The following is a 26,295-nucleotide window of genomic DNA, read 5'->3' as shown; positions in this document are numbered from 1 at the left end:
ATGGCCGGGAGGAGGGGGCCGGGGCCGGGGGCCGGCGGGAGGCGGGGAGGGGCCGGGGCCGCCCGCCGCCGCTCCGCCCCCCCGCGTCTGGCGTAAACCCGGCGCCGGGCTAAAAGAACCGGCGAGCTACCGGCGCCCGGGGCTGGTGGCCGCCGCCGCGGACGGCTCGGCGGTGCCGGCGGCAGCGCCCGGCCCGGCCCGGCCCGCCCCGTCGCGTCCCGCCCCGCCGCGCCATGTCGCTGAGCCCCAAGCACACGACGCCCTTCTCGGTCACCGACATCCTCAGCCCCATGGAGGAGAGCTACAAGAAGTTCGGCGGCATGGACGGGGCGGGCGGGCTGGGCGCGTCCCTCGGGCCGTACCGCCAGGCCTCCGTGCCCCCCGCCGCCGCCGCCGCCGCCGTGCCGCAGCACGTCCCCGCGGGCGCGGCCGCCTACCACATGCCCCACGGCGTGTCGCAGTTCCCGCACGGAGCCGTCGGGGGCTACTGCAACGGCGGGCTGGGCAACGTGGGCGAGCTGCCCGCCTACCCCGAGGGGATGCGGGGCGGCGCGGCCGCGGGCGGCGGCTGGTACGGGCCCGGCGGCGACCCCCGCTACTCCAGCAGTAAGTGCGGGCGCGGGGGGCGCGGATGAGGAGGAGGAGGAGGAGGATGAGGAGGAGGATGAGGGGCGGCCGGGCGCGGGGGGAGCGGAGCGGCGGCCCCGACGGGGCGGGCGCTGAGCAGGCCGTCCCGCTCAGTCTCCAGGTTCATGGGCCCGTCGGCGGGGATGAACGTGGCCGGCATGGGCGGCCTGAGCGGCATCGCCGAGGGCGCCAAGGCCATCGTGCCGCTGCACGCCGCGCCACGGAGGAAGAGGAGGGTGCTCTTCTCGCAGGCGCAGGTCTACGAGCTGGAGCGGCGCTTCAAGCAGCAGAAGTACCTGTCGGCGCCCGAGCGGGAGCACCTGGCCAGCCTCATCCACCTAACCCCCACGCAGGTGAAGATCTGGTTCCAGAACCACCGCTACAAGATGAAGCGCCAGGCCAAGGACAAGGCGGCCGCGCAGCAGCTGCACCCCGACGGCGGCGGCGGTGGCGGCGGCGGCGGCAGCGGCGGCGGCCTGTGCCAGCAGCCCTCGCCGCGCCGCGTGGCCGTGCCGGTGTTGGTGAAGGACGGCAAACCCTGCCCGCCGCCGGGCAACGCCACCCCGGGCCCCGGGCCCGCCGCCCCCGCGGCCCCCGCCGCCGCCGCCGCCGCGCACCCGCACCCCGGCTCGCTGGGGCAGGCGGCCGACCTGGAGGAGCTGTCGCCCAGCCCGCCGGCGCTGCACGGCCCCGTGGCTCCCCTGGCCCCCCTGGACTCGGCCGGCGTCGACTACAACGGCGGCATGGTCAGCCCCAACCTGCTCTACGGCAGGACGTGGTAATAATAATCGGTGCGTCCCGTGTGTGTGTCCCCGAGCGCCCCGCTCCTCCGGCGCCGGACGCTCCGCCCTGCCCGGTGCCCGCGGGGATCGCCGACGGCCGCCCCACTTTCAGTCCCCTCCCGGCCTCCCTTCGAGTTTTTTTTAAGTCTCTCCTGTTTTTGGACAAACGGCCCCGACGGCAGCGCCGAGTGCTTGCGTGAGTGTGAATCAGAGTGGATTTGTGTGAGTGTCGGTGTGTCCGTGTCCCGGCCGCCGAGAGCTCCTCCCGACGGGGCGGGGGCGGCCGGGGCAGCGCAGCCCGGAGCCCCGGCGCAAATCGCGATAAACCCTTCGAGGCGCAGCTCATGGCGGCCGAATTAATGCCGTGGGGGTGCCCCGGAACGGTGCCATTCCGTTCTTATCTCCGCCCGAGGTAAATTGGGTCGCAGCTCAGTTGAGGCTGGAGCCGTGGCAGGAGAGCCCCGCAGCGCCGGTGCTGGGATTTAAGGGGAAAACCCCGTTTTTCTCGTTGTTGTTATTAAATACCGCGCAGTCAGTGAATGCCCGTGCGTGGACGGGGCGCGCATCCCGCGGAGCCGCCTCAAGCCCCGGCCCTTGGCTCGGAGCCGTGCGGAGGTGACGGAGAGCCCGAGGATCCCCGGGGCTGGACCCCGCTTCCCGCCGGGATCGGACCCCGCAGCAGCCGGGGCCGGGGGATGCGCGGAGCCGGAGCGGGTTCATCCCCGCGCCACTGTCCGAGGAAATCCCGCACGTCGGGAAACGCTCCTCGGGACTCCTTCCGGCAATTTTTCTTTCTTTTATTTTTTATTTTAATTTTATTTTAAACAATAAAAAGGAAGCCTTGTTCTCACGACTCGGCTGCTTCTTTCTCGGTGTACGGACTGAAGGACAAGCTCAAAATCCCCTTTTTGCTGCCTCCCTGTCTGCTGCTAAGGATTTAATTCTGTGTCCCTCCCGCCTCTGCCAGACTCCCCCATCCTTGGGGGACCCACTGAACCCCAGCCCCGGGAAGCACCGGGGCTGCTCCACTCCCGGCTGTGCCATGAAGGAACGATCCTGAGATGGAAAATCGGGATTTTGGCCTCTGCAAGACCACAGACTCAGTCCCAGACCTGTCCCCAAGCCTTATGTGGGAGCCTGGAGGGGAAGGGAATCTCCACCGTTCTTGTGGAAAGAGATCCCTTTCCTCCCTGGCTCCCTTCCTTTTCCGTGAGGGAGAATTTCTCCCTGCTGGGTCCCACGGGAAACAGCCCAGAGCGACTCCAAATTAGATGTGTATTTGTACTTAAATTCTGGGGTGGGACTGAGCCCAGCCTGGTGAGTGGCTTCCCCCTCAAACTCTGTTAAATCCAAGGGGATATATCGGGCTCAGCTCCAGCTTGGGGAAAAAACCCAAATGTGAGCAAAGCAGCCTGAGGAGTTCCCCAGGGATGCTGTCCCAGGGTGACCCCCAGGCTCCCCAGCAGCTGGGGGCACAGGGAACTGCAGCAGAGCCCCAGGAAGGTGGTGCTGCCCAGCCAGCTCCTGCATCCCAGCCGAGGAAAGGAAGCCTCCAGGCCAGCACGCTGCTCCAAGCAGAGCTCCGAGTGGGCAGCGCAGCTCCCAGGGCCCAGGCTGGCTCTACTCACACTGCAAGGGGGTGAAGGATTGGGCAAAGTGAAGCCTGTAGGGATGAACCTTTCCCAAATGTTTACCCAGACTTCTTGTGCCCCAAAAAATTGGAGCAAGGGACAAAGCCACCAGCACGCGGGGCCATCCACTTTGGAATGTAGGCGACCCACCCCACTCCTTCCTCCAGCCCATTCCCATGAAAACTCACCCTCAGAGTTGGTTTTGTCCTGCTGGAAAAGCAAAATCGTTCTTTTTGAGCCCCCAATCTTTTCCCGGCTGTGGGAGAAGGCCCTGGGGAGGGCTGGCGGCTCCCAGCCCCGGGAATGCTGCATCACAATGAGGGATTTTGCCCCACCTTCCATCACTTGAAAATAATGAATCCAGGTTGATTTCTTCCTTCCAAGTTAAACGGGGCTGTTAGGGCTTTTCCCCCAGTTGCTGGTGATTAACACCTGGATGTTTGGAAAGAAGGGAGCACCAAGGAGTCGGGGCAAGACTGGGAACTTTGCTGATTTACACAATACCCGGATTTAATGGAAAAATCCAAAGGGAAAGCTGAAGTGAATGCTCTCCTCATTTAATTTTTTTTAATTAAACAAAAATTTTAAATTCTAGAGGTTGGGTGGAATTATTTTCCAATAAATCAACAGGAACGTGTGCACACAGGTAAAAGACACAAACACGCTCTGGAGGGGGCTGGAAATTAACCACACGCCACTGCTCAGAATTTCAAAAGCCACTTTATAAAGCAAATAAAAATATTTACTGATTTGGTACACTCACACAGAAAATCCCTAGAAAGAGTGCTAAAAACGAATGGAATTCCTGCCCTTCGCAGCCGTTTTAAATTAGGTATCAAACAGACAAACCCACGGCCCCTGCCTGGTTATGCCATGACAAAACCCACGCCAGAAACGGGCACGCATCCAAGAAAAGTTGAAATGTTTTACTTCAGAGTCCGAGAAACCGAAGGAAGCACCTGCCAAGGAGCAGCGAGGGCTGAGGGCTGTGTCTCTCTCAGTGCCGCTGGCTGCCTGCTGGGTCTGCCCCCAGAGTCCATAAAATCCCATTTCTGGGCATTCTTTCCAACCCCTTGTCTGTTTTCAGGCTCTTGTGTGTGGAGTAGAGGATGTTTGGAGTTCAGAGGGGCGGGCAGCGCGCAGCACAGCTTGGATTTGTAAGGAGGACAACGCAGCACTCCCACCTCGTCCGACGGCAATCCGCTCTTCCCAGTCCCTCCCAAAAATTCATCATCAGGTCCGTAAGAAATGTGCACATTTAAAACAGGCATCCGTTTAAAAACTACAGGGATGGTGCTTAACAATTTCTTTTTTTTTTTTTTTTCCCTCACCCCACAAATAATAAAAAGAACAAAAGCAAAATCCCGGACGTTTTCCATGTTTAAAAAATAAAACCAGGAGGCAGGAGCTAATTCCAGCTGTACCTTCCTGCGGGATGCGGGAGCGGGTAGGGCCTCCCGGGGCCGTACGCCTGCAAACAAACAAACAAAAGCAAGCATTTATTTTTGGGATTAGCAGCACGAGTAAACAAGTGGGGTGAGCTCCAGGCGCCATAAGGAACGGGGACAAAACATCCTCTGCTCAGAGAGGTGCCAGGGGCAGGGCTGAGCATCCCTCATCCGGCTGTGGAGTCTCCCAAAAACACGGGCTGGGAATGGATCGCTGCGCTGCACAGGTTTTGGAATCCCAAATAAATCCACCCCCAGCCAGCACCGTGAGCAAGGGACTTCCCACCTGCGACACCTCTGCTGCAAAAGGAGAAACGTTGGGAGCCAGGGATGTGGGGCAGCTCACACTCAGCGTTTTTATGCTAAAGTATTTTAAGGAAAAACGAAAGCTGTATTTGTTGCAGAAGAGGTGTTTTCCAGCACTCGTTCGCTTTAATAAGAGGTCAAAGAGATCCAAATCTCACTTTGGAAATTACTCCAAATTAGATGAATATTTGTACTTAAATTCAGGCATTTGGTACATCAGGTAACCAGGGGAAAAATCCGTTTGAAAATTTCACAGAGCGCCCCTGAAAAATTTTAAATGATTTCCAAACCTGGTACATTGCAGAGACCAGCAAGCTAATTAAAGGTGATGCACCAACACCAGCTACAGGCTTGGTTTGCTCTTTACTCGGGGATTTTGGGTGTGGAGGGAAAAAGGGGCTTCCTTCCTTTAAAAGAGAAATCTCTCTCCATCACAGCCCACGGCCGCTGGGATAACCACGGAAACCGCGGAGCTGCGAGCAGACCTGCCAGGGAGGCTCCTGCAGCCTTGCCCATGCAGGCAAGGTTTGTTTCCAGGCTTGATGAACTCAATTAAAAAAAAACAAACAAGTTGGCTACATCCCTAAAAAAAACCCTTCCAAGCCATCAGCAGGGAAGGACAAAGCGGAGGCCTGGGAGCGCTGCAGCAGCCGTGGATGCGGTGGATGCTCCGTTGTGTGCTGCTCCGGGCTGGAATAAAACTGCCCAACACCTGCACCACCCCAGCCAGCTCATTCTTTGCTTCTCTGGGAGAGCTGGAAGGCAGCAAAGCCCCACTCCCAGGGAGCCCCCCAGATCCATGGCAGCTGCATTAATTTTGTAAGCACTCTGCGGCAGCGCGTTTATTAACCTCTTCAGACCATGTTCTGTACGCTGTAAAAAAAGAATTCAGAGGTGAAAGGGCCCAAAGATAATTATTTATGCTGCTACGTGTCACCACTTCCACTTGAATCCCTTTTCAAGGCTTTAAAGCTTTGAAATTTTCAGGCAGCAAGGCCGGATTCAATGATTAGGCTGGCACCCTAAACCCTTTCAGGTACTTTCTCATTTCACTCCAGCCTCGAAGAAATAATGACATCTGAAAGTTCATTTAAAAATAACAAGAAGAGAAAAAAGCAAAAAAAAAAAAAAAAAAAAAAAAAGAAAATTAAAAGCAGATAAACAGTTGCAGCACAACTGCAAAGGGAATTTTTAAAGGAAGCAAATTCACTGCAGCTGAAAGATTTGTGCTTAATCATGAACTCATCATGTATGTGAATAAAAATAAAAGAAGGGTTGTCACTGCTGGGTTAAATGTTTCCTGCACCCACAGGTGGGTCCATGCCAGCACCAGGGGAATTCTGTTCTGGGCAAGACCACACCTTTACCCAGGCTGTAGATGTCCACAGGGCTCCAAAGTGGGAATTAACAGGGATACCCTCCCTGGGCCCCCACTGCAAACCCTGCTGGGAAACCATTCCTGCTCCCCCTCACAATTCCAGCTGTTGGGCACCACAATTTAAGGCTGGGAATGAAGTGCTCCAAGCACAGATTCCTTCAGCAGGGGCATCCTGCCTGGGATGAAGGGCAGAGCAGAGTGTGTGCCATGGCAGACAGACTTTTCCAGGAGTCCATTTCCCAGACTAATTAAACCCTGCCCAGACTCCAGCAGCACAAAGATCCTCCCCCAATTTTCCCCCGGGAGCACAGCAGCCCCTGCTATGGATTAGTGCAATCAGGGATTTATTCCTCTGCCTCTGGGGTTTTGTGTGTCACAAAACGAAAGATTTCTGAAATCTGATCTTAACCAAATATAAAATGTATTTTAGAGCTCCACAGGTTGGGTCAAGGTTCAGGTCCCATGTTGGTGATTTCTGCCTCCAGTCACAACCAGTGCTGGCAGGGTTTGTGCTGGTGATGAGCTGTGTAACACACATCTGGGTACTGGGCAGGTGAGCAGGCTGGGAGGAAGAAAATTAACTTGACTTGTCCTGAGCTGAATCAGGCCCCAGCAGAAGGCACATTTCCAACATTTTGTGCCTTAATTTCCACATAAAGGACAGGGCAGTGGGGCTGTCACCTCCTCCTCCCTGGGACTGTCACTAACCTTCCCACAGTTCTGATTTCCACAAACTGTAGCAGAGCTAGGAGTTCAATCTAGATATCCAAAATTTATTTAAAATGAGTGTTTAACAGTGTAAACACCCAGACTTCTGGTACAATATGCAGATCATGTTTTACTGGGATCACACCCCAAAAAAAAAGTTCCCTAAGCAGAGTCACCTGCTACTCTCAAGCAGCATTTTCACTCTGTGGCATTTTCATGAACTGCTGACCAAGTCACCTGCAATTTTGGATGAAGTTCTCCCCTCACAATTGCTTGTTTCCTTTTAACTGCAGAGAGCTATTTCCACATGTCTATTCCTCTAGGCTAGGAGAACCCAACATTTGCATTAAGCAGCTTTTCAGCTCAGAGAAAGCCAATAAGAAATTCAGGGCAGAAATTCAGGAAGGTGTAAGAATCTACATTTTAAACACGTCGGGGAGAACCCAAAAGGTCCAGTGGGCAGATTTCCTTGTGGAAGGCTGGTGGGAATGCATGCCTCAGGCAGCAGGAGGAGAGTGATCATGTCATGGACATTGGGGGTGCAGCCAGGCAGTCACCCACCTGCGTGTGGTGACACAGTGACACTAAATCCTGCTCAGCAATGCCTGCCCATGCCACACTCCCTCTGCACAGCCCCAGGAGGGAGAAGCCTTGGCTGGGAGGGGAGCACAGCGCACCACACCACGTGGGGCCCCTCTTTCCTACCTGTCTGCCCCTGTCCATGCGGTCCTCGGGTCTCTGGGGGTATCCCATGGGCCCCATGCCCTGGTACTGGGCTGGCTGGAACTGGTTTGGGGACTGCATCACGCGGTTCCAGGCGAGCAGAGGAGCAGCTCCGGCGGTTCTGCGCAAGGAGAGAACGCTGCAGTGGGAACGGGGCTCCTGCACAGCGTCCCACAGCACAGACCCACTCCTGGCTTTGTCTCTGAGCTCAGCACGGACAGCCCAGTGCTAGTGAGAAACCAGGAGTGGGGAATATCTCCCCAAATCCTCCTTTGCCGACCTCTTCCTTCGGCACTGCCACGAGCGGCAAACTCGGCTGCACGCAGCGGATTTTTCCAATTCCCTGGAAGGCTTCCGTGCACCTCTCATTGCAGGGGCAGATTTGCTGATCCCAAAGGCTCCCCAGCACACCCCAGGAGTAAACATGTGCCACACGGGAGCCAGGGGCTTTCTTTGAACGCCCAGACTCTTTCTGGGAGCCCATTCTTCCCAGTTAATTGCAGGTTGCAAATGAATTCTTACGGCGAGCATTCGGAATCTAGGGTAGGGGCCTTGGCTGCTTTTTCCCATCCATTATTCTGCTCAATATGTCAGGAGGTCTGATCGGGAAGAAACCTTTTCAAGTTCTATTGATGCCGTTTTCAATTGACCACGGTGACCTAGCAACATAAGCACTAATTGGCACGGGCTGACTGACATTTGGTGTACAGTTTATATGGGAACGCAGATCCCACATCCATTATGGCCCAGTTTGCCATCCCGGATTACCCACAGCAAGAAATGTTTTCATTTCCTTCAAGTACCCATTCTGACATGATAATTAGAAAGCAACAGGTAGAACACGTCCAATATTGTTTGATTCAAAATATTTAGGGGAAATGCTACGGCCGTGATCCGGTTGTTACAGCTGAGCACCGCTGAGGGACAATTCCTTAAAGGATTCAGAGCAGGTGGGTCCTGCAGGACAATATGATGTTGTGAGGGAAAAACATGGAGAGTGGAGACAGTTAATCCTTCCTGACCCCTGCTGAAGAGGGAGTTGGCTGAGCAGAGCAGGGCCAGCCTGGAGGGAAACAGGAACAGTAGAGAAGAGAAGCTCTGCATCCCAGATTTGGGATAGGGACAGCAGAGAACAGAGGCTCTGCATCCCATGTTTGGGATCAGAACAGAGGCCCTGCATCCCAGGTTTGGGATGGGAAGAGCAGAGAACAGAGGCTCTGCATCCCAGGTTTGGGATAGGGACAGCAGAGAACAGAGGCTCTGCATCCCATGTTTGGGATCAGAACAGAGGCCCTGCATCCCAGGTTTGGGATGGGAAGAGCAGAGAACAGAGGCTCTGCATCCCAGGTTTGGGATCAGAACAGAGGCCCTGCATCCCATGTTTGGGATGGGGAGAGCAGAGACTCTGCATCCCAGGTTTGGGATGGGCAGAGCAGAGAACAAAGGCTCTGCATCCCAGGTTTGGGATCAGAACAGAGGCTCCGCATCCCAGGTTTGGGATGAGAACAGAGGCTCTGCATGCCAGGTTTGGGATGAGAACAGAGGCTCTGCATGCCAGGTTTGGGATGAGAACAGAGGCTCTGCATGCCAGGTTTGGGATGGGGACAGCAGAGGCTCTGCATGCCAGGTTTACCTGCTGCCCTCCACACCACCCCTCAGAAGGAGCCATGCTGTAGTAAAAGCCAAGAGCACTTTACATTTGTGGGGACTAAACTCTCAAACTCAACATTCTAAGTTCATCCTTTGGTCATACTTGGTTCTTGTGATTTAGTATTTTGAGTACTAAGTTTTTCCCCTCATGATTCCTAGAAAACAGCAAACTCTCCATGAAAAATGCACTGCTCAGCCTGTAGGAAAACTGTAGAGAATTACCTATACAGCCCCAGCTCTGGGGCTTTCATTAACAATCATTCAGCCTCTACAACAAGTGCTGGTGATAAATATGACTGAGGCTCACAGGCTAGCTCCTGCTCCATGCCTGGAACGGGGAAGTTTGACACAGATTGCTTCTGACATTAATTTTTACTTGGCACAGAGTTTAAACTTTTAAAGTGCTATTTAGTGAAAAGTTGAGATATTTAACAAATTAAACACCACAAATATCATTGCTTTGTTGGGGCACTGGTTGGTAATCTAAACCACCTGAGGGTGGAGATCTGTACACAGCAAAGCTGTAACCAAAAAAAGAACTAACCAAAAAAAGAGAACTGTGCCACTTGGAACACCCCAGGAGCTCACACAGGCACTATCCAGAGTTAAACCAACTCAAACATTCAGCCAGGTCAGATAAATTCAGGAGAATTTATGCAGGAAAACATTCCTGTCTTCACACTCCATCCACTTTGGAAATTATTTCTATGAATAGTAAAAAAAATCTGTTCAACCAGATGATACATCTCCAACAGCCAGGTAGCAAATGTCTCTCTATGAACTCTGGACTGGCTCAAGAGCAGGGAAAGGACCTCTGCAGTGCCCAGCAATGTCAGGACAGGAGAGAGGGACCCCAAAATTCGGTTTCCCTGCTGCACACCAAGGTGCACCACTAGGTTTAAAAGCAAGAAATCCCATACAGGAGACAGGAATAGCTGGATTATGGAGAAGTAGCTTTACACTCCTGGTTTTTCCTCCCAGGCCTGGGAAGGAAGATCCAGTTTAGCCCCTGCTGCACCATTCCATCCCTGAAATAGCACAGCTGGCAGGGCTCCTTGCTTATTCCTTGCTCAGAGTGGTGAATCCAGGCTATCCCAGCCTCCTGCCCACCCACTCCAACCCACAGGGCTCCCTCATTCCTTCCCTCCCTGAGCAGAAACCCCTGGCTGCTCTCCCCCATGGAAGTTATTGCTCCTGGAGAGCTGCAGGAACAAGAGGGGCAGGAGTTTGGGGAACCAGCAGCTCCCAGGGAAAGAACAGGAAACTCCAAATGCATTCAACAGGTTCAGATGCTTTTTCCTGTACCGAGTGTCTCTGTGTTTAACCTTCTGCTTAATTCTCTGTGCAGTAACCCAACACCAGCTCTAAGCACGTTTGATCTGCTCCCCAAATCCAAAACCTTCCAAGACACGGCAAAACTACTTATCCTCAGTGCTGGCAGAGCTTTTCATAAACCCTGCACAGTGTAACAAAGGGAAGGCAGTGACAAGTGACAGACCTGCAGCAGTCCTTCACAAATCAAAGTATATAAATTGGATTTAATTAAGGGGTGGGAGTGGCAACTCCCATGGCCCAAGCAGTATTAAAGTTTGCATTATGAATGAATCTTGCCTTACAATATTCCACACAGATGAGGCACAGGACAAGGGAGCCAGGCTTACTTCAGTGGGGATCAAAATGGTTGCCATGGAAAGTGGCTGTGGAGAGCTCAATAAATTCCCCCAAAGCCCATATTTTCAATGGTGAAACATTTGCAAATAAACCCAGGGGGGGAAAAAAGCTGGGTGTTGGAGCAGAAACTTCTCTCCCTCCTCCATAAACATAAATAAATGTCATTATTCATAGCTGACACAGGTAGCCTGGGCTTATTGAGCCCACCCCACCGGAGGACACACAAGCCATCAATGAGGGGATGCATGTAAAACATCCCTGATTATCAAACCATGTCACATTCCTTCTATTCGATGGCACTTATTGGGCTGCAGATTCCATAATCCTTCCCTGAGTCCCTTCTGCATTTAATTCAGTTCAGCCTTAAGTAGTTAAAGAAACTGTTTTCAGTGGCAACTAATAACTACTGACCTACAGTGACACTGCCCTACAATGGGCTTGTCAGGCCTGAAAAACTTGTACCAAAGAAGCTGATTAGGACTTCAAGAGGTTTGTAGCAAGAATCAATGGCTGGTCTGTGCTAATGCTGCGGCTGTGGCACAGGAATGATAAAAGTGGAACACCATTAGTTATGCCTCATTAAGCTCCACAGCCCTCCTAAAAAGAAATTTGTTTAGCCTGTCCAAAATCTAATGCAGTTTTAAGCTCTCTGTGTTCAATTTCATAGTATCTCAAAAGCTTCAATAAGATAAAGGCCAAAGAACCAAGAACGGTACCAAAGCACCAACAGTAAAGTTAATTTTGAAGCCTGAGTTTTAATGGAAAGTGTTTTTCCCTCCTTTTTTTTAATACAAAGTACTCGAGCCTTTTAAAGGATGAACACCACGTAGTGGGCTCTCAAAACATCAATAAATCATGGACATTAATTAACTCAAAAAACCTGCTGCACAGCATCATTTCCACAATTTTAAACCACAATACTGCAAACAGAGAAGGGAAAACCAAACACTGGGAAGGCTGGCAGAGCCCAGTCCGCCCTCCTGGGCACGTTTCACATCCCTCCTGCCTTACCTTTGTGGTGTCTGCTGGAACAAGGGTGTGGGACCTCTCCAGGACTCCTGGGGCCGAAGATCTGGAGGGCAAAACGAGATAGGAAAATAAGAGAGAGAGCAAGTACAACTCAGGAGCTGTGCTCCCTCCTCTGTGTGCCCCAGAGATGCTTTTGAGAAGCCAGACAGGAAGGCTCGGGCTGGATGTGCCACAAACACACTCCAAGTCATGGCTTCCTGCTGCTGGCTTGGACAGAGTCCTGCTGTCAACAGAGAAAAAGCAACTTTTTTGGCTCTAGCACATCCAACAAGCTTCATAACAGGGAATTATGAATTTTAATTGCCAGCTCTGGCGTTGGTTAGTGCTCAGATGCTTCGCAGGTGTCTCCTCTTGAATTTTTGAAGATGCAAAACCTCGTCTGTCACCCTAACAACTCAGTTTAATATTCATATATCTCACCAGTACATTCATTACTATAGAAAAAATACAGGCACTCAAATACATACCCAACACTGTGTTACCACAACACACCATGTTTGTGACAAATAAAGTCAAAATATGGGCCAGTTTTCCTCTGACTGGGCTAATTTATTCCATAAAGGCAACTAAAACAATGGCCAGAGCATGGAATAAAGTGGATTATTCTTTTTTATTAATGTTTAGGTAAATATAGTTATATTTAGGATGCAAAGGGTGAAGCATTCATTAAAACAAAATATAATTGCATCATCACTAAAGATACTAAAGGTACATTTAAAAGTTGACTGCGGGCAGTGATAATACACTAATAAAAACCTATTAATGATGTCTCAGATAATGGAATCAGACTGAATTAAGCCTTTTTGGGTAAAACCTTGGCCAGAGCCCCAGTGCTGGCGTGCAGGAGACCACCCACTCACCCATTGTGCAGGGCTGGTTTGGGTGGCACAAACAAAGGCCAGGCAGGAGCAACGCTGCCTTAACAGGGCCCGCAATTAAACGCTTGTTGTCCTTCTAAATAACCTGGTCAGCAAACAGGATAAAAGCAGCAGCTCCTCAAAAGCACCCAGGCAGCCCCCAGCACTCGGGGCCAGCGTCAATCAAAAGCTCCAGTTTCACTGACACCTTTGATGGCTTTCAATGGCCTTCAAGTGTGACCTAATTCCAACAGCTGGTTCCAGCAGCTGGATAATGGCCGGCACACGGACACCCTGCCGTGCTGCCAGGGGCCAGGACATGGAAGCCTGGCCTCCCCTGCAAAGGGGAAGGGGGAAACATTAAATAAATAAGTCTGTGCCTCTCTCCTAGCTCTGGCTGGATTGTCTGTCCCAGCCCCAGAGAAGAGAACACCAAATAAATTCCCAGCCCCAGCAGCTCTGCTCTTCCCGGGAGCCTGCTGGGCAAAGCCAATCCAGCCCATAATTCTTCATTTATCCCCCATGCAGGGTTATTTATTCAGTTTTACACCTAGACACACAACTACATCAACCAGAGCCTGGTTTTACATCCCCAAACACACACACACAGCTCCCAATCAATGCTCCTCAGCCCCTCTTTTCCAGCCAATTTCCAGCCTGAAGCAGACCAGGACTGAGGGTAGGGAAGTGGCATTTCCCTGCTGATCAGCCTGGGAATCTCAAGGGCTTTTCCAGGCCTGAACAGGCTGAACCCACACAAAGCCATGTTTATTTTGGAAAACAAGGGGAGGGCAATGGAATCCACAATGCTGCTTTAGGAGAAAATGAGCAGGTTTTCAACTGGAGCTTAAAATATTTTAAAAAGTTTTGGACAGCCCCTGAGTGGCACAACTTTCAATCAAAAATATCCTACAATGACTCTCTGATAATTTCCAAGTTCACAGACACACAGGCAACATCTTGTTTGCAGACCCTTCCCCTGCATGTGAGCAAGGACTCAGATCTCCTGCTGTAACCACACCTTTCTGCAGCTCAGTTTAAGCAAGACTTCAATGAAATCATCATCAAAACACTTAAAGCCCCCCTACTCATTTGTATGGCTGACAGAACAACCTTGGAGGGAGAAAGTCTGCAGCAGTGAATTGCACTTCAGAAAGGTACAAAACAGGAGAAGGAATGACAATTAATATTTTCTTTAGCCTGCAAAACTTAGGCATTTCTCAGAGCTATAAGGCCAAAGAAACTGCCTTGTCTAGCAGCTCCTCAAGTAACAATTTATCTAATCAGGGTGGCAATCAAAGAGAAGATTTTGTGTTTACTGATTGCACTAATCAAAATCACTTTTCCAAGGCAGCTAATTGACAAGTTTACTGCCTGCCACGCAAGTCATAAATCAGATGTCCTGCTCTGCAGGAGCCAAACCTGCCATTCCCAGAGCGCTGCCACCCTGCACTTGACTCCCCAAGTTATCAGCACAGACAATTATTCATCAGCTGAAAATTGGCACATCCAAGGCAAATCAGGGAGCACTGGCGAGGAACACCCCCAGCCCTGAGGCTCTTGAGGAGGAGCTGGCTCCTGGCTTGACCGCATCGCCCTTCTGGAGGCTGATTTTACTGCAGCATGTGTGTGAACGCACCACACACCAAGGGCAAAGTTGCTCTGCATCAGTCCCACTGAATGTGGGGGTTTTGACCTCATCAGATGTGGTTTTTCAGGGATGTGTGGGCTGTGGGTGCTTCCCAGCACAACTGCAGTTCTCCGACAACAGTACAGCTGATGAACACAACTTGGACACTGGAGAGAACCTTGTGTCATCCAAGAGGCCTTCCCATTTCTCCTGATTTGATTTTCCAGCTGAAGGTGCCAGTGCTCTGATGAAGACATTGGGTATTGAAGAGGTGACAGCAAAAGGGAAGAAGATGCTGTGCTGCCAACCTAGGAACATCTCTGGGGACTCCAGGCAGAATGTTGTTGGGGGGAATTGGCCCAAATGTTCATGAATTCCCAGCCACACTGTGCAGGCAGACTGCTCCCACTCAGCAAGAGCCTCACTGCAGTGGGATTTGGGCAGTTGCTGACACTCCTCATCTTCACAGGTCTGCTCAGCACCAGACCCACACAATCCATAATCCAGGATGTGTTATGATCTTTGGGCAGGTGAGCATCCAAAAGGCTGATCCCAGCAGAAATCCAGGGCTATGCCACCTGGAGGTGTTCTTCTAACAAGGGTTTAAGCAAGTGTGACTCTGCTTGGCAGTAGAGGAGCTGAGGCACGCGTGGTTCACTTGGCATTGACAGAACCGGGTGGGCCAGGCTGGGCCTGACCCTGCAGCCAGGCAAGCAGGATGGATTTTGGGAATGGTTCTAGGGAGCAACATAGCCCTCAGGCTGTTTGATCCACCCTCCTGATGGACATGAGCTGTCCTCAGGCCCCAAATAACGAGGCACCGAAAGAAACAATCTCCAAACTCTAAGTCAAGCGCTGCCACTGCCGTAATCCATTGCAAATGAGAAGTTAATTAGAGTTTAAGTCTAATCTCCAAGGACAGCCTTAGCAGAAGAGGAGGAACACCACCCAGTGAAGAGCCAGAGGACACATTTGCAGCGTGCAGCGCTGTGGTGTCCCATGAAAGCAGAGTGCCAGGAAGTGGCTCCGGAGAGCGTGGCTGGCACACGACCCTGAGCGGTGAAGGAGCCTCCATGAGGCAGCTCCACCTGGATCCTGTCCCTGCTGCTCCACACAACAGCAGCACAGCAACCTCTGCCTCGTGCAAAAAGCAGCACAGGGAGGAGGGAAGAAAAGCCCAACCAATTGCTCTGAGGTTTGCCAGGCACACCTGGCAGAACAGTGGCCAGGAATGGATGTGGTGCTCTGAGGGGGAGGGAGGCCCACAAAGAAAGTCACCAGACAGTTTTCCAAGGCCAACAGATGGACTGGGATTTCTTCTCTAGCAGTGGCTCCAAGCCTCCTCAGTTTGAACCACTCTATGGCACTGGGGGGTATTTGCCTGCAGAGTGCTGCCTGTTCAGCACAAGGGGCTCGGGTGCCACAAAGACAAGAGCTTGGGAGTGCCTCATTGGCAGGATCAGGTCCAGGGATGTGGGACAGACAGAGCACATTGGAGCATTTCCCATAACACATCAGGACTCAGCAGGAACAGCAGCACAGGGACTGCTGGGCTCCCAAAAACCTCCCCAAAACCACATAAACATTCTCTTTTTGGAGATGAATTTGGATGCCTGTCTCCTAGTTCTGCCTTCCCATTCCCCAAATTCTTCTTTCCAGATCGTATTTAAACACAGATAAAAAAGTGAAAGAGATGAAGAGAGATGATGTTTAGACCAAGCCAGCTGTGAGAAGCAGGAAGCAGAGGCACTTACTTGACAGCAGCTTGGGGATCTGCTGCTGGCTGCCCATGAGGGGCCTGGCGTAGGGGCTGCCGTAGGCTCCGAGCGGCACAGCGTTGGGGTACATCCCTGGCATGCCCCTGTCCCTTGGCATTGTGTGCCTGTCATGGGGAGAAATGGCAAGGCAGCAGGTCAGGATGCTGTGCTGGGCTCCATCTCCCAGCACAGCTGCCTCCCAGCCCATCCCAAGCCCCCTCTCTTTCCTCTGGGCCAGGGATGCACTGGTGGATCAGGGCCCAAGCACATCCCGACACACACACGGGCCTGAGGAGCTGCTGCCAGGGAAATGCTCAGGCTTCCAATGGCACAGCTGTGCTTTTTATTGTGCCTGTGACATGCAGAAGGGTTCTCAAGTGCAGCCCCAGGACAGCTCTGCTTTTCCTTCCTAAAAGGGAGTGCTTTTCCTTCTTGCAGCTCCCCCAGAGCCGTAAGATGAAGAAGGTATTATCTCTTCCTAAGGAGACACTCCAGAGTCCAACTTTATTTGCCAGTCTCCTTTAAAACATTCTCTTCTCTGGCTCTGATAGATGCATGGCTCCTTGCACTGCCTAGTATGGAAACTCATTTAATTTTTAAAGCTTGTTTTTAAAAGCTTAAAAGACATTCCTGTCTTCATTAGCAGTCTTAATTATCACTTGTGCATAATATACTCATTGTTCCTACAAGCAAGCATCCACCAAACAAGTTTTAAAAAACCCCAAACAGCAGGAGAGTGACTTAGAACTATCTAGGAGGGAAAAAAAAATCAAAAAGCAAACAAGGCATTACTGCAAAATCACCGTAATGTTCAGTTTTTAGCAATATTGAATTTAAATATCACATGCTGAGGTGTCGAACATGGAAAACCAGCACCCAAACTTGGTCACTCCATGCCCAATCCCTTTTTTTTTTTTTTTTTAATTTAGAAAGGGAGAAGGAGGGCAGTGACCCCAGCAAGGCAGCAGTAACCCCACAGCCTTACCCCAAGGTTCTGAACGCTGACTGGTCCAAATGCACTGGTTTCCTGTCCCTGTTAAAGCCAAGCTGTGGTCTCCAAGGCCTGCCATCATTGTTGGTTTTTTCCCAGTCTCCTGGCTTCAGAACTGGAGCAGGTTTCCTGAACAATAAGAACAGTTCCATAAGTACTTGTCAGAGCAAATACTCAGATGGATAAATCAAAATTGAATGATTTGAAAGCTGACAGCTGACACTTACTTTGCCCCAGGTAACACTGTAGCCTTGAAAATAAAGTCTTCAGCAAATTGTGGATCTTTGAATGAGATGCTAGAAGAAAATATTTGAGGATTAGGCTCATTGCATAATGAAGACAAAGTGAAATAGTAGTCACTGCTTTATGACCAAGAAAGCCATAAACACACAGATAAGCAGAACAATTTCACTCTTCCAGATGGAATTCATGTTTTCCAGGACTAAGAAAGAATGAGGGTACAAGGAAAGAAAATAATGGTTCCCTGGAAAATTCAGCCTGAAGAGCAATGCCCTGACTGCACATACCACCTCCAAAGACAGGAGGAAAAATCCTTGTGACAGAGAAACGGGGACCAGCACAGAACAATTCCAACCTCCTGACAGTGGCAGATGGAAAAGCCAAACCCTTCCTTTAACTGATCACCCACAGGAACTACATCCCCATTTAGGACATCCTTCCTACTGTGCCCTAACAGAGTGTAACTCAGCATTTATTACTTCTCTGCACAGCTGTTGCTCTGGTTGAACCAAGCTGTGCCTCTCTGGAGATAAAAATGATGCAGATCACAAGTGATTTTCAGTGTTTTGGGTGCTGCACTTTGCACACCCTTGTGTGAAAGCCCACAGTTTACTGACCTGACGGCAGAGTTCTGTGTCAGATCCCGCAGCATGGGAACAGGAGACTGCACCACCCTGGTGAAGAGAAAAACCTCTGTCAAAACACCACCAATCACATTTCTCACCATCTGCTGCTCTGCCAGCTAAGCCTGCAAAGCATTCCTTTCAAAGTTAACCTGCCTTTCCTCTAAACCAAGTACTTCTATAAGCACTGGAGTGACTGAATCCTTATTTCTTAATGCCACCTCTTTTGCAGCAGATGTGTGGGGATTCTCTAGGGTCTGTCCAGGGAAATCAAGGCTGGAGGAGGTTTCTTGTTCCTGTTCTGTCCAAGAACAACTCTAACTTGGTGGTATTCTTCTCAACCATGACAAGAATGGAGAAATGTCTATTAGAGTGTACATTTCTGTCCAACCAAGCCAGTGTTTGTGCAAACAAGGCACTGAACACCTGCTTTTGTCTCTGAGCACAGTCAGAGAAATAAGTGTGCATCCTACAAGGAGAAGATTACACTGATCGTTCCTCAGACTGGATGCACTCTCAAAAAAACTAAAAGTATAAATATTCTTAGTTTGTGTAGCTGGGAACAGCCCTGATTTTAGTGCTGCACACTAAATGGAAAAAACCAAACTATATCTAAGCCAAAATATATCTAAGCTATCACTACCTGGATTTTTCTCAGATGTAATGCAGATTAGCATATCAAAAGCAGAGTTTTGGGGTTTTTAGGCAATGTGCACTAATGGGATATCAGATCAGCCCACATTAACATCCACACAAAAGCAGAGAAGCCAAAACATAACCCTACTGAACCAGGCCAGCGAGCACTACCACTTTTATTACCCAGGCCTTGTTTACCTCATAAAACAATAACTAAACACATAAAAATCAGCCTTCCACAGGCAAAATGACAAACAAACAAAGCTTCCTCAGCAAATAAACAAATGTATTACAACATTTTAAAAATATCTGAGGCTGCTTTAAAAGCCAAGTTGAGAGGTTAAAAAACAGGACCACAGAATGCAAATTTCACTGAGCTGGAGGAAACACAGGCTTGCTCTGAACCCTCAGACCTACACACGTGGCTTTGTCTGGAGCTTTAATTTACTCCTGGGGGGCACACAACCATTTCTGCTGCCATAAGAGCAGGAGGGGCCCTCTAGCAGCAAGAACCCCCCCAAAGGCCACACTCACTGATCGGGCAGGACGGCGTTGTCGTTCAGGGTGAGCTTTCCCTGGATGCCGTGGCACAGCTCCGGTGGGATGTCCACTGCCTAGGGAGGAAGGTTTCAGCTGCAGCACCTCAGAGCTCCCATCTCACCCTTTCCCCTGAGCAACAAGTGCAACCTACCTCTGTGTTCTTGGTCTTGTACTGCTCCACGATGAAGTCACAGAGGGGATGGTGCTTCCCGACAAAGAGGACGTCACCGCCAAGGCTGTTCCTCCTGGCTGGAGAAATGATGGGAATGGGGCAAGAGTTCAGGGGAAACAGGGAAGGAAGGAATGCAGCAAAGCAGCAAGGCTGTCCTGGTGACACCTCCACAAAAGCCAAGTTTCAATGTGATTTAGGAGAAAGCTCTGAGAACATAGGAAAGACAATGTCCCCTGAGAGCAGGATGTGTCTGGTCCCAAGGACAGCTGGCAGGCAGTAAAATAATGGGAATCTTGTGTTCAGTGGAAGAATGCTGAATTTACAATAGAGTAACACTGCAGATACAGACAGAATTGATAAAAAACAACCCCAAACCCCACACAGCTCCACATTTTACCCACAAGAACCAGATGTTATTTCTGTACAACAGGAAAACAAGCATTAGCCTTTATAAGCTGAACAAGTGTTACAAAACAAATCCACTGAGGATCACTCTGATTACCAGCAGCACCCCTGAGGAAGAGTCTGTCATAAACTCAACCCAACCAAACATTCAGGACACCTTCTTCATTCATTTACGGTGAATTTCATAGGTGGCAACAAAATACCCCAATTCTTTAGCTCAACACCCCAATTCCTTAGCCCAACACCCCAATTCCTTAGCCCAACACCCCAATTCCTTAGCCCAACACCCCAATTCTTACTCTCTTCAGGAGTGAGGTCAGGGTACACTTTCTCCAGGGCAGCTCTGAGGCGCCGCTCATCCACAAAGGGCAACAACGCCACACCTGGCAAAACCAAAACAGTTTCCTCCCATATGTTGAAAAAACCCAGAAAAGACACCAGCATGGCAAGCTCTGATAAGATTCCTTAGCCAAGAAACAGCCAGAACAGTGTGAATCTGAAGGAATCACGTTTTTGCTTCAGAAGTCAGATCCTTCTGTGGCTTTATTCAAACAAAACCTGTTGCACTCAAACTGAAAACCTAAAATTTTAATTGCAGTGTAAATTACACCCATCCACAAAATCTGGCAGACCTTGGAAATTAACATTCTCTAAAGAAAGGAAAAGTTGCATAAATGCTGTAGCTCTTTTTCAATTTTTTGTATGCTCCAAAATATTTCTATATTCCCCAAAGTATTTCTGGCACAGTACTAATGAGCCACTGATTGTGCAGAACAAGATCCATTAATTAAATGCAAAGGAGACAAAAGACAATAACACACTGAGGCTGATAAAAAGAGAAGAATGATTACTCTAGTTCAGGATAAATGAACAAATCTAGAATGACTGCTGAAATTACCAATAATCATTGCCAATCCAAAACCAGTTACTGATTCATAATTTGCTCTTCATACTAATTTCTTTACAAAAATACACCTGCTGTAAAATACTTGTCCCCACAACAAGTAACACAAGTTACCTTTGTGCAGTGTTTTCTCACTAAGATAATTTTCCAATTTCTTTCTATTTTTACAGGTTTTTAAGACTAATGTCTAAAAATTAAAAAAAGGAGAGTTGAAGTTTCACCTTGCCAAGCATACTTCTTCCCATTCAAATCAATAGCAAAGTCTTCAGGGTAGAAGTCAATGATGCTTGATTCCTGGAATTGGAAAAACAAAAATCACCCTTAAAGCCAACTTTAACACAGGTTCAGAATGTCATGTGGTGCCAAACAGAAAGGTCTTTGCTAACAGAAACAGCTTTCATTAAAAGCCATTTAAATACAAAGTGAGGATGGGCACTTGCACTACTCAGAGATTTAAAATTAGAAATTATGGAGGAGAGAAAAATTAGGATAAGGAGGAGAGCTAATCAGGGTAAGTTAAGTTATCTGGTCCCCAACTAAGTTTTGGAAGATTTCTGGAACAAACTAAACCATCTGAAGTGTAAGACAACTGGGAAATAACATCTGAATTCCAAGAAATCCCTTTTAAGGATTTTGAAAAAGTCCTTGCAATCTTCCAAAACCTTTCCCTCCTGGTCTCCAGCATTTCTCTGCCTGAAGAGAGAAGCAGCAGGTCTCCCTCACACCAGTGCAAGATGACCTGAGCTTCCAGAGACAGGAATAAATAAATAAAGAGGGATTCTCACTGGGTCTGTCATGAGTTTCCTCCACGTGGGCGGCAGGAAGTTTCCGCTGGCGGCCGGGAACACCCCCATCAGCTGCTCCAGAGGCTTGAACTGTTGAGAACAGACAAGCAGGTGTGAGAGTCTTGGAATGAGAGGGCAGATGAGCAGTGAATGAGCTGATAAATCAGGAGCCCTACCGGTTTGGAGCCCTTCTCAAAGTCTGAGGGCATGTCTGCAATGCCCTCGAAGTCCGAGGCAAAGGGAGCGTAGTGGAAAGGGTAATACCAGTTCCAGGATGCACAGCCCTGGTGGGAGACACAAAAATCAGCAAATGAAAATCATGCAGCCCAGTCACCAAACATGACAACGTGGCAGAGAGCAGTTTACACTCCTGTTTTCCACAGCAAAATCCCAAAGCTAACTTGGGGAGGAGGTGTGGGAGCAGAGACCCCAGCACGCCCTGCTGGGTGTGCAAATGTGAACAGTATTTGCTGCAGTGCTGAGAAGCATTCTGGTTTTCACTGGTGCTCCTCTCTCCAGCACCAGCACTGCTGCACACTTGGAGGAGCGCTTTGCTCTTCCCCTCTCCTTCTCCTGCCTTGAGCAGTGGGGAATACAAAGTGTCTCCTCAGAAGGGAGAGAATCAAGCAAACTCAAAACACACCAGAACACCGTGCACCTCCTAAAGGAAACGTGGCTCCAGAGGGTCTAAGTCAAGCTTTCACCTCCTCAGCTATTTTTCTTAGCAGCACCACTTGAAACAAAAGCCCACTACTATTTTGACTTCCAGTTCTGAACGATTAAATGTCAACAAGGCTCCTCCAGTGATATTTTTGGTATACAAGTACAGCACCTGTAATTATTCTCTGCAGTCCTTTGGACAGACTTGGAATGTTTCAAAAGCCAGGTGGATTGCAGTCATTCTCCTTTCTTTTTTTCCCTTTTTCCTCCCACCTCTCCAAACAGATGTTCCCTCTAGTGGGACATGCCCTGCATTCTTAGCTTTCTGCAGGAACAGAAAGGCATGCAATATATTCTGGCACAAGTTTTATGGACAGCCAGCAGTGGTTATTGGAGTCAATTTTTATTACGGTGAGAAGAAAAAAAGCCAAACAAAGATCCTCAAGCAAACCTATTTTGAAGTTCCCCTTGCCCAACAGCTTCCTAACCTCATTTCCATATCAGCAGGGAGTGATTTTCCAGCTGCTCCATCCCCATACAACAGACTGGAATGGTCTTGTGCTCTTGTACCACTGAAGGAGAAACTTTTACCCACAGCTCACCTGAAGGCTCATTTCCACCCCTGGAGGCTGGTGGCCACACAGAGTTGTGGGAAAATACCCTGTCATGATTAAAAAACCACAGTTTCCTTGTGCCCAGGATCCTGATAATTCCCACCTATAAAGGCATCCAGGTGACATCTGTCCTTCACAAAAGGAGATCATGTACACAAGGGTGGGGGAAACAGCTTCCCTGCAAACGAGCTGCACCAGAGCTTGCAAACCCTAAACTTGATGATTTTCATCCCCCATAACAGATGAGCCAGAGCTCAAACTCAGGGAATGGTTAGAGCAGGAGGGAAGGGGACACATTCCCATTTTGTTCTAAGGGGGCGAGTGAAAAAACCTATTGGGAGCTGCATTTTGTAGGCACCTGAGGTATCTGCCATGCCTGTGCTCCCAGCTGGACAGGTGGCAGCCACTGAGGAAAAATACAAAGTTTTAAGAACACAGCCCTGTGTGGAAGCTCCAAATTCCTGCTGGGACAGGACAAACTCCCTGGGTTGGAGCACACTGTGCTCCCAGGTCACACAGCCAGTCTAACTGACTTTGCCTTCAGGGCACGAAGCTCCTCATTAACCATCAGTCACCATGGCCCACTAATCTCTTGCCAATCTGACATCTCAATTATCAAAAGATTTAAATCTGATACAGATTACTTCAATCACAACACACTTCATGGAGCAGCATTACAATCTACAGAGGAGACTGACAACTCTGTCCCTTGCAAATTCTTACTGGCATTTCAAGGGCTTTGCTCTTTGTTCTCTCATTTAGGCACCTGCAGTGTCATTATTTGTGGGAAAGAGAAAATAGCAGCGGTTCTTGCTGCACCAAGATGTGAGAACCAGAATCCTGGAATCACTGAGGCTGGAAAAGAGCTCTGAAATGAGAGTCCAACCTGTGACCAATCACCACACTGTCAACCAGATCAGAGCACTGAGTGCCACATCCAGTTGTTCCTTCAGCAGCTCCAGAGATGGTGAAACTGCACTCAAACCCCCAGTGTCAAACAGAATGGGCACACGTTTGCTTTACACCTTCAAAAAAACCCCACAGCTTTTCCAAAACGAGCAACAGACTGAAACAACTTCAGACAAGAAACTCTGGGGTACCTGATAATAATATCTGAGAACCCAGCAAAGCCCTTCCACGTAGGACTGCACAACCTTGCGGCGGAATTTCTCATCGGACGCGTCCACGTCAAATTTGTTTTTGTAGTAGCGCTGCTTCCAGCCAGTCTCCCACAACCTGCAACACAACCAGGCACAGGCAACGTGTTAACATGGATGGGCACCTCAGCAGATGCACATCTGCAGGTCTGAATTACACTGTAAAACAAAGCCACTTGCTACTTCATTTGCCATTTATATGCAGTTTAAATGAAAGCAGAAAAAGCCATGCTCAGCAGCAACAGAATAAAATGTGACTGTTGGCAGAATTGACAGTTTTCCTGCTACCTCAAATATAAAGGCAAGCAAATGCATAACAATTTCTGTTCTGTTCAGACAAGCTGTGATTACCAGAGGCACTTCTGTAGCTCAGCACCCTGTGCGTGCTGCCTCACATCAGATGAGCTCCCTTTCCCACAGGATTTTCACTCTCTCGGGCCAGAGGTGGACATTGGGAGCACAGGAGCCAACCAGGCCACAGTTCATCCTTCCTTCACACAGCTCCCCCTCATGTCTGTCCACAGATGGGGCAGGGAAAACAAACACTGGCTCCTCTTTCACACACGGGCAGCTGCACCCTTCAGCTCTGCTGTATCATGTCAGCAAAGAACCAAACTGGTTAAACCACATAATCCCTTAATAATGATTTGTTTTCTTACATGGAATTTTATTTCAAACCACTCCAAGAGGTCACCTCAAGCTGACACTGGTCAGATTCTCCCAGAGCCCTAAATCCTGTGTATGGAGCTTTAGGAGAGAGTCACAATCCATTTGTGCTTCCTTACAGGATGCACATCCCTTTGGCTCTGCAAAGAGGATCTTTGCTTCTGTTTTCAGACAGTTGCTCAGGACACTTCCTAAATCCTTCCAAGACAACTCACACTGATGAGCAGGCAGAAAAGCCAAGATGCTTTCAAGACTTCCAGAAAAGCAGGTAAGCAAGAACAGAGCTCCTGGCACTGAAGGCTTGAGGGATAGAGTCAAGAACATCTGCAGGCTCTGAGCTGCCTGGCAGACAGACACTTGCATAAATTCAAAAAAAACCTTTCTGTGAGATAAAACCCATCTGTAGCTGACTGCAACAATTTGTTCTGGTTTCAAAGTCATTCTAAATACAGAATTTATTTTCACAAACAGTGTGGTTGCATCTAGGACATCAATGCAGTTCTTTTTATTTACAATGGCAAGCACAGAATTAATTTCCACTCAGAAAAGGACATGAAAAAATATTCTGAGCTACAAAAGCTTAAAAAACTGTCGCTGAATGTAGCACATCCTTTTCCTTGGCAATACCATGTCAGAACCACTGCTACTCGTGAATCACCACAGTTCATTCATACTGCTCAAGCTTCTTTTAGCAGCTCTGCTAACACTCAGATGGAGTAATTTAACCTTAAAATTTATGATTTTATATAAAAATATTGCTCGATTGATTAAAAAAAAATCAGTCTGTTCAGATATAGACACACTGGAAAGAAAATAAGAATGAGAACATATAACAAGAATTGTGATATTGCTAGAGCTGATGGGCCACGTGTCACAAATACATTGTGATGATTGCGAGCAAAACTCCAAAAGGAAAGAACCCTGAGTCTTAGGCCATGGGCAGACTCCACAGAAAACAAACCCCTGTGGCTGCACTTCTCAGGAACAGCTGTAAAGGCCTTCACCTCGATGCAAACAGTTTCACTGAAACCCTTGACCAATGCAGACTCACTGGTGGTTAATTCCCAGAAAATTCCTGTCTCAACCACCCCAGGCTCAGCCCTCCTGAGACAATGCAAGAACTCAGAGCCAAACCAGGGCCTGCTGCAACCCAAAGATGGTGGAGAGCACTGACAGTGCTGCCCACGTGCGGGTTAAACAGCTCCCGGATTCCAGGAGCATTCCGCTCACATAATCAGGGAATGTCTCGCCAAGCTCGGTCTCAGAGGGAGCAGTGGCTGGGAGGCTGCAAACCTGCATGCATACTAATCTGGATACTTAGCTTCAACAGCCAGAGCTCACCCATCTCACTGGAATTTACTGGATATCTTCACCCTCCACGTTAATTACCGCTGGATAAAAAAGATCACAAAAGCATCCGAAGGCAGCGCTGCACTGAGCTAAATGGCATTAATTAGGCTGCATCTATCTCAGCAATTTGCCAACAAAGTGCTACAAAAAATGGCTTCACCTGATATTATCCTCTGGCTCGGGTTCACTGTCACTGTCCTCAGGTTTCCGCTTAATCCCTCCTCCCAGGGACGGGCTGCTGTCAGGAGTCAGGCTGGTGTTGGGAGATGCTGAAGTTGTCTAGGGTCAGAATTATTAGAGATAAACAGGGGAAGGTTGGTGAGGGGGGAAAGAGGAAGATTTGTTAGGTTTTTAA

At 49.4% G+C, this 26,295-nt stretch overlaps 2 protein-coding genes across 3 annotated transcripts in view; one reads left to right on the top strand and one right to left on the bottom strand.

The window, feature by feature from the left end:
• Nucleotides 1–233: 233 nt before the first annotated feature.
• On the top strand, nucleotides 234–1,549 carry NKX2-4 (NK2 homeobox 4). Its single transcript, XM_064709632.1, has 2 exons — nucleotides 234–606; nucleotides 742–1,549. The coding sequence occupies exons 1-2, from the start codon at nucleotides 234–236 to the stop codon at nucleotides 1,407–1,409; spliced, it is 1,041 nt and encodes a 346-aa protein (XP_064565702.1). The 3' UTR covers nucleotides 1,410–1,549.
• Nucleotides 1,550–3,741: 2,192 nt separating this feature from the next.
• XRN2 (5'-3' exoribonuclease 2) overlaps nucleotides 3,742–26,295 on the bottom strand; it is a 32,686-nt gene continuing 10,132 nt past the window's right edge. For both annotated transcript variants that reach the window (XM_064709629.1, XM_064709631.1), the window contains exons 16-30: nucleotides 26,101–26,219; nucleotides 23,868–24,003; nucleotides 21,670–21,777; nucleotides 21,494–21,583; nucleotides 20,930–21,002; nucleotides 20,104–20,187; nucleotides 19,379–19,476; nucleotides 19,222–19,301; nucleotides 18,046–18,102; nucleotides 17,416–17,484; nucleotides 17,183–17,317; nucleotides 16,195–16,322; nucleotides 11,936–11,996; nucleotides 7,586–7,724; nucleotides 3,742–4,511 (exon numbers count right to left, since the gene is read on the bottom strand). In XM_064709629.1, coding sequence (XP_064565699.1) covers nucleotides 4,449–4,511; nucleotides 7,586–7,724; nucleotides 11,936–11,996; nucleotides 16,195–16,322; nucleotides 17,183–17,317; nucleotides 17,416–17,484; nucleotides 18,046–18,102; nucleotides 19,222–19,301; nucleotides 19,379–19,476; nucleotides 20,104–20,187; nucleotides 20,930–21,002; nucleotides 21,494–21,583; nucleotides 21,670–21,777; nucleotides 23,868–24,003; nucleotides 26,101–26,219 — 1,440 coding nt within the window. In that variant the 3' untranslated portion in view covers nucleotides 3,742–4,448. The remainder of the gene's footprint in view (nucleotides 4,512–7,585; nucleotides 7,725–11,935; nucleotides 11,997–16,194; nucleotides 16,323–17,182; nucleotides 17,318–17,415; nucleotides 17,485–18,045; nucleotides 18,103–19,221; nucleotides 19,302–19,378; nucleotides 19,477–20,103; nucleotides 20,188–20,929; nucleotides 21,003–21,493; nucleotides 21,584–21,669; nucleotides 21,778–23,867; nucleotides 24,004–26,100; nucleotides 26,220–26,295) is intronic.

Source organism: Zonotrichia leucophrys, chromosome 3, assembly GCF_028769735.1.
Source record: "Zonotrichia leucophrys gambelii isolate GWCS_2022_RI chromosome 3, RI_Zleu_2.0, whole genome shotgun sequence".
Lineage (NCBI taxonomy): Eukaryota > Metazoa > Chordata > Aves > Passeriformes > Passerellidae > Zonotrichia > Zonotrichia leucophrys.
This window is presented reverse-complemented; position numbering and strand designations above follow the sequence as displayed.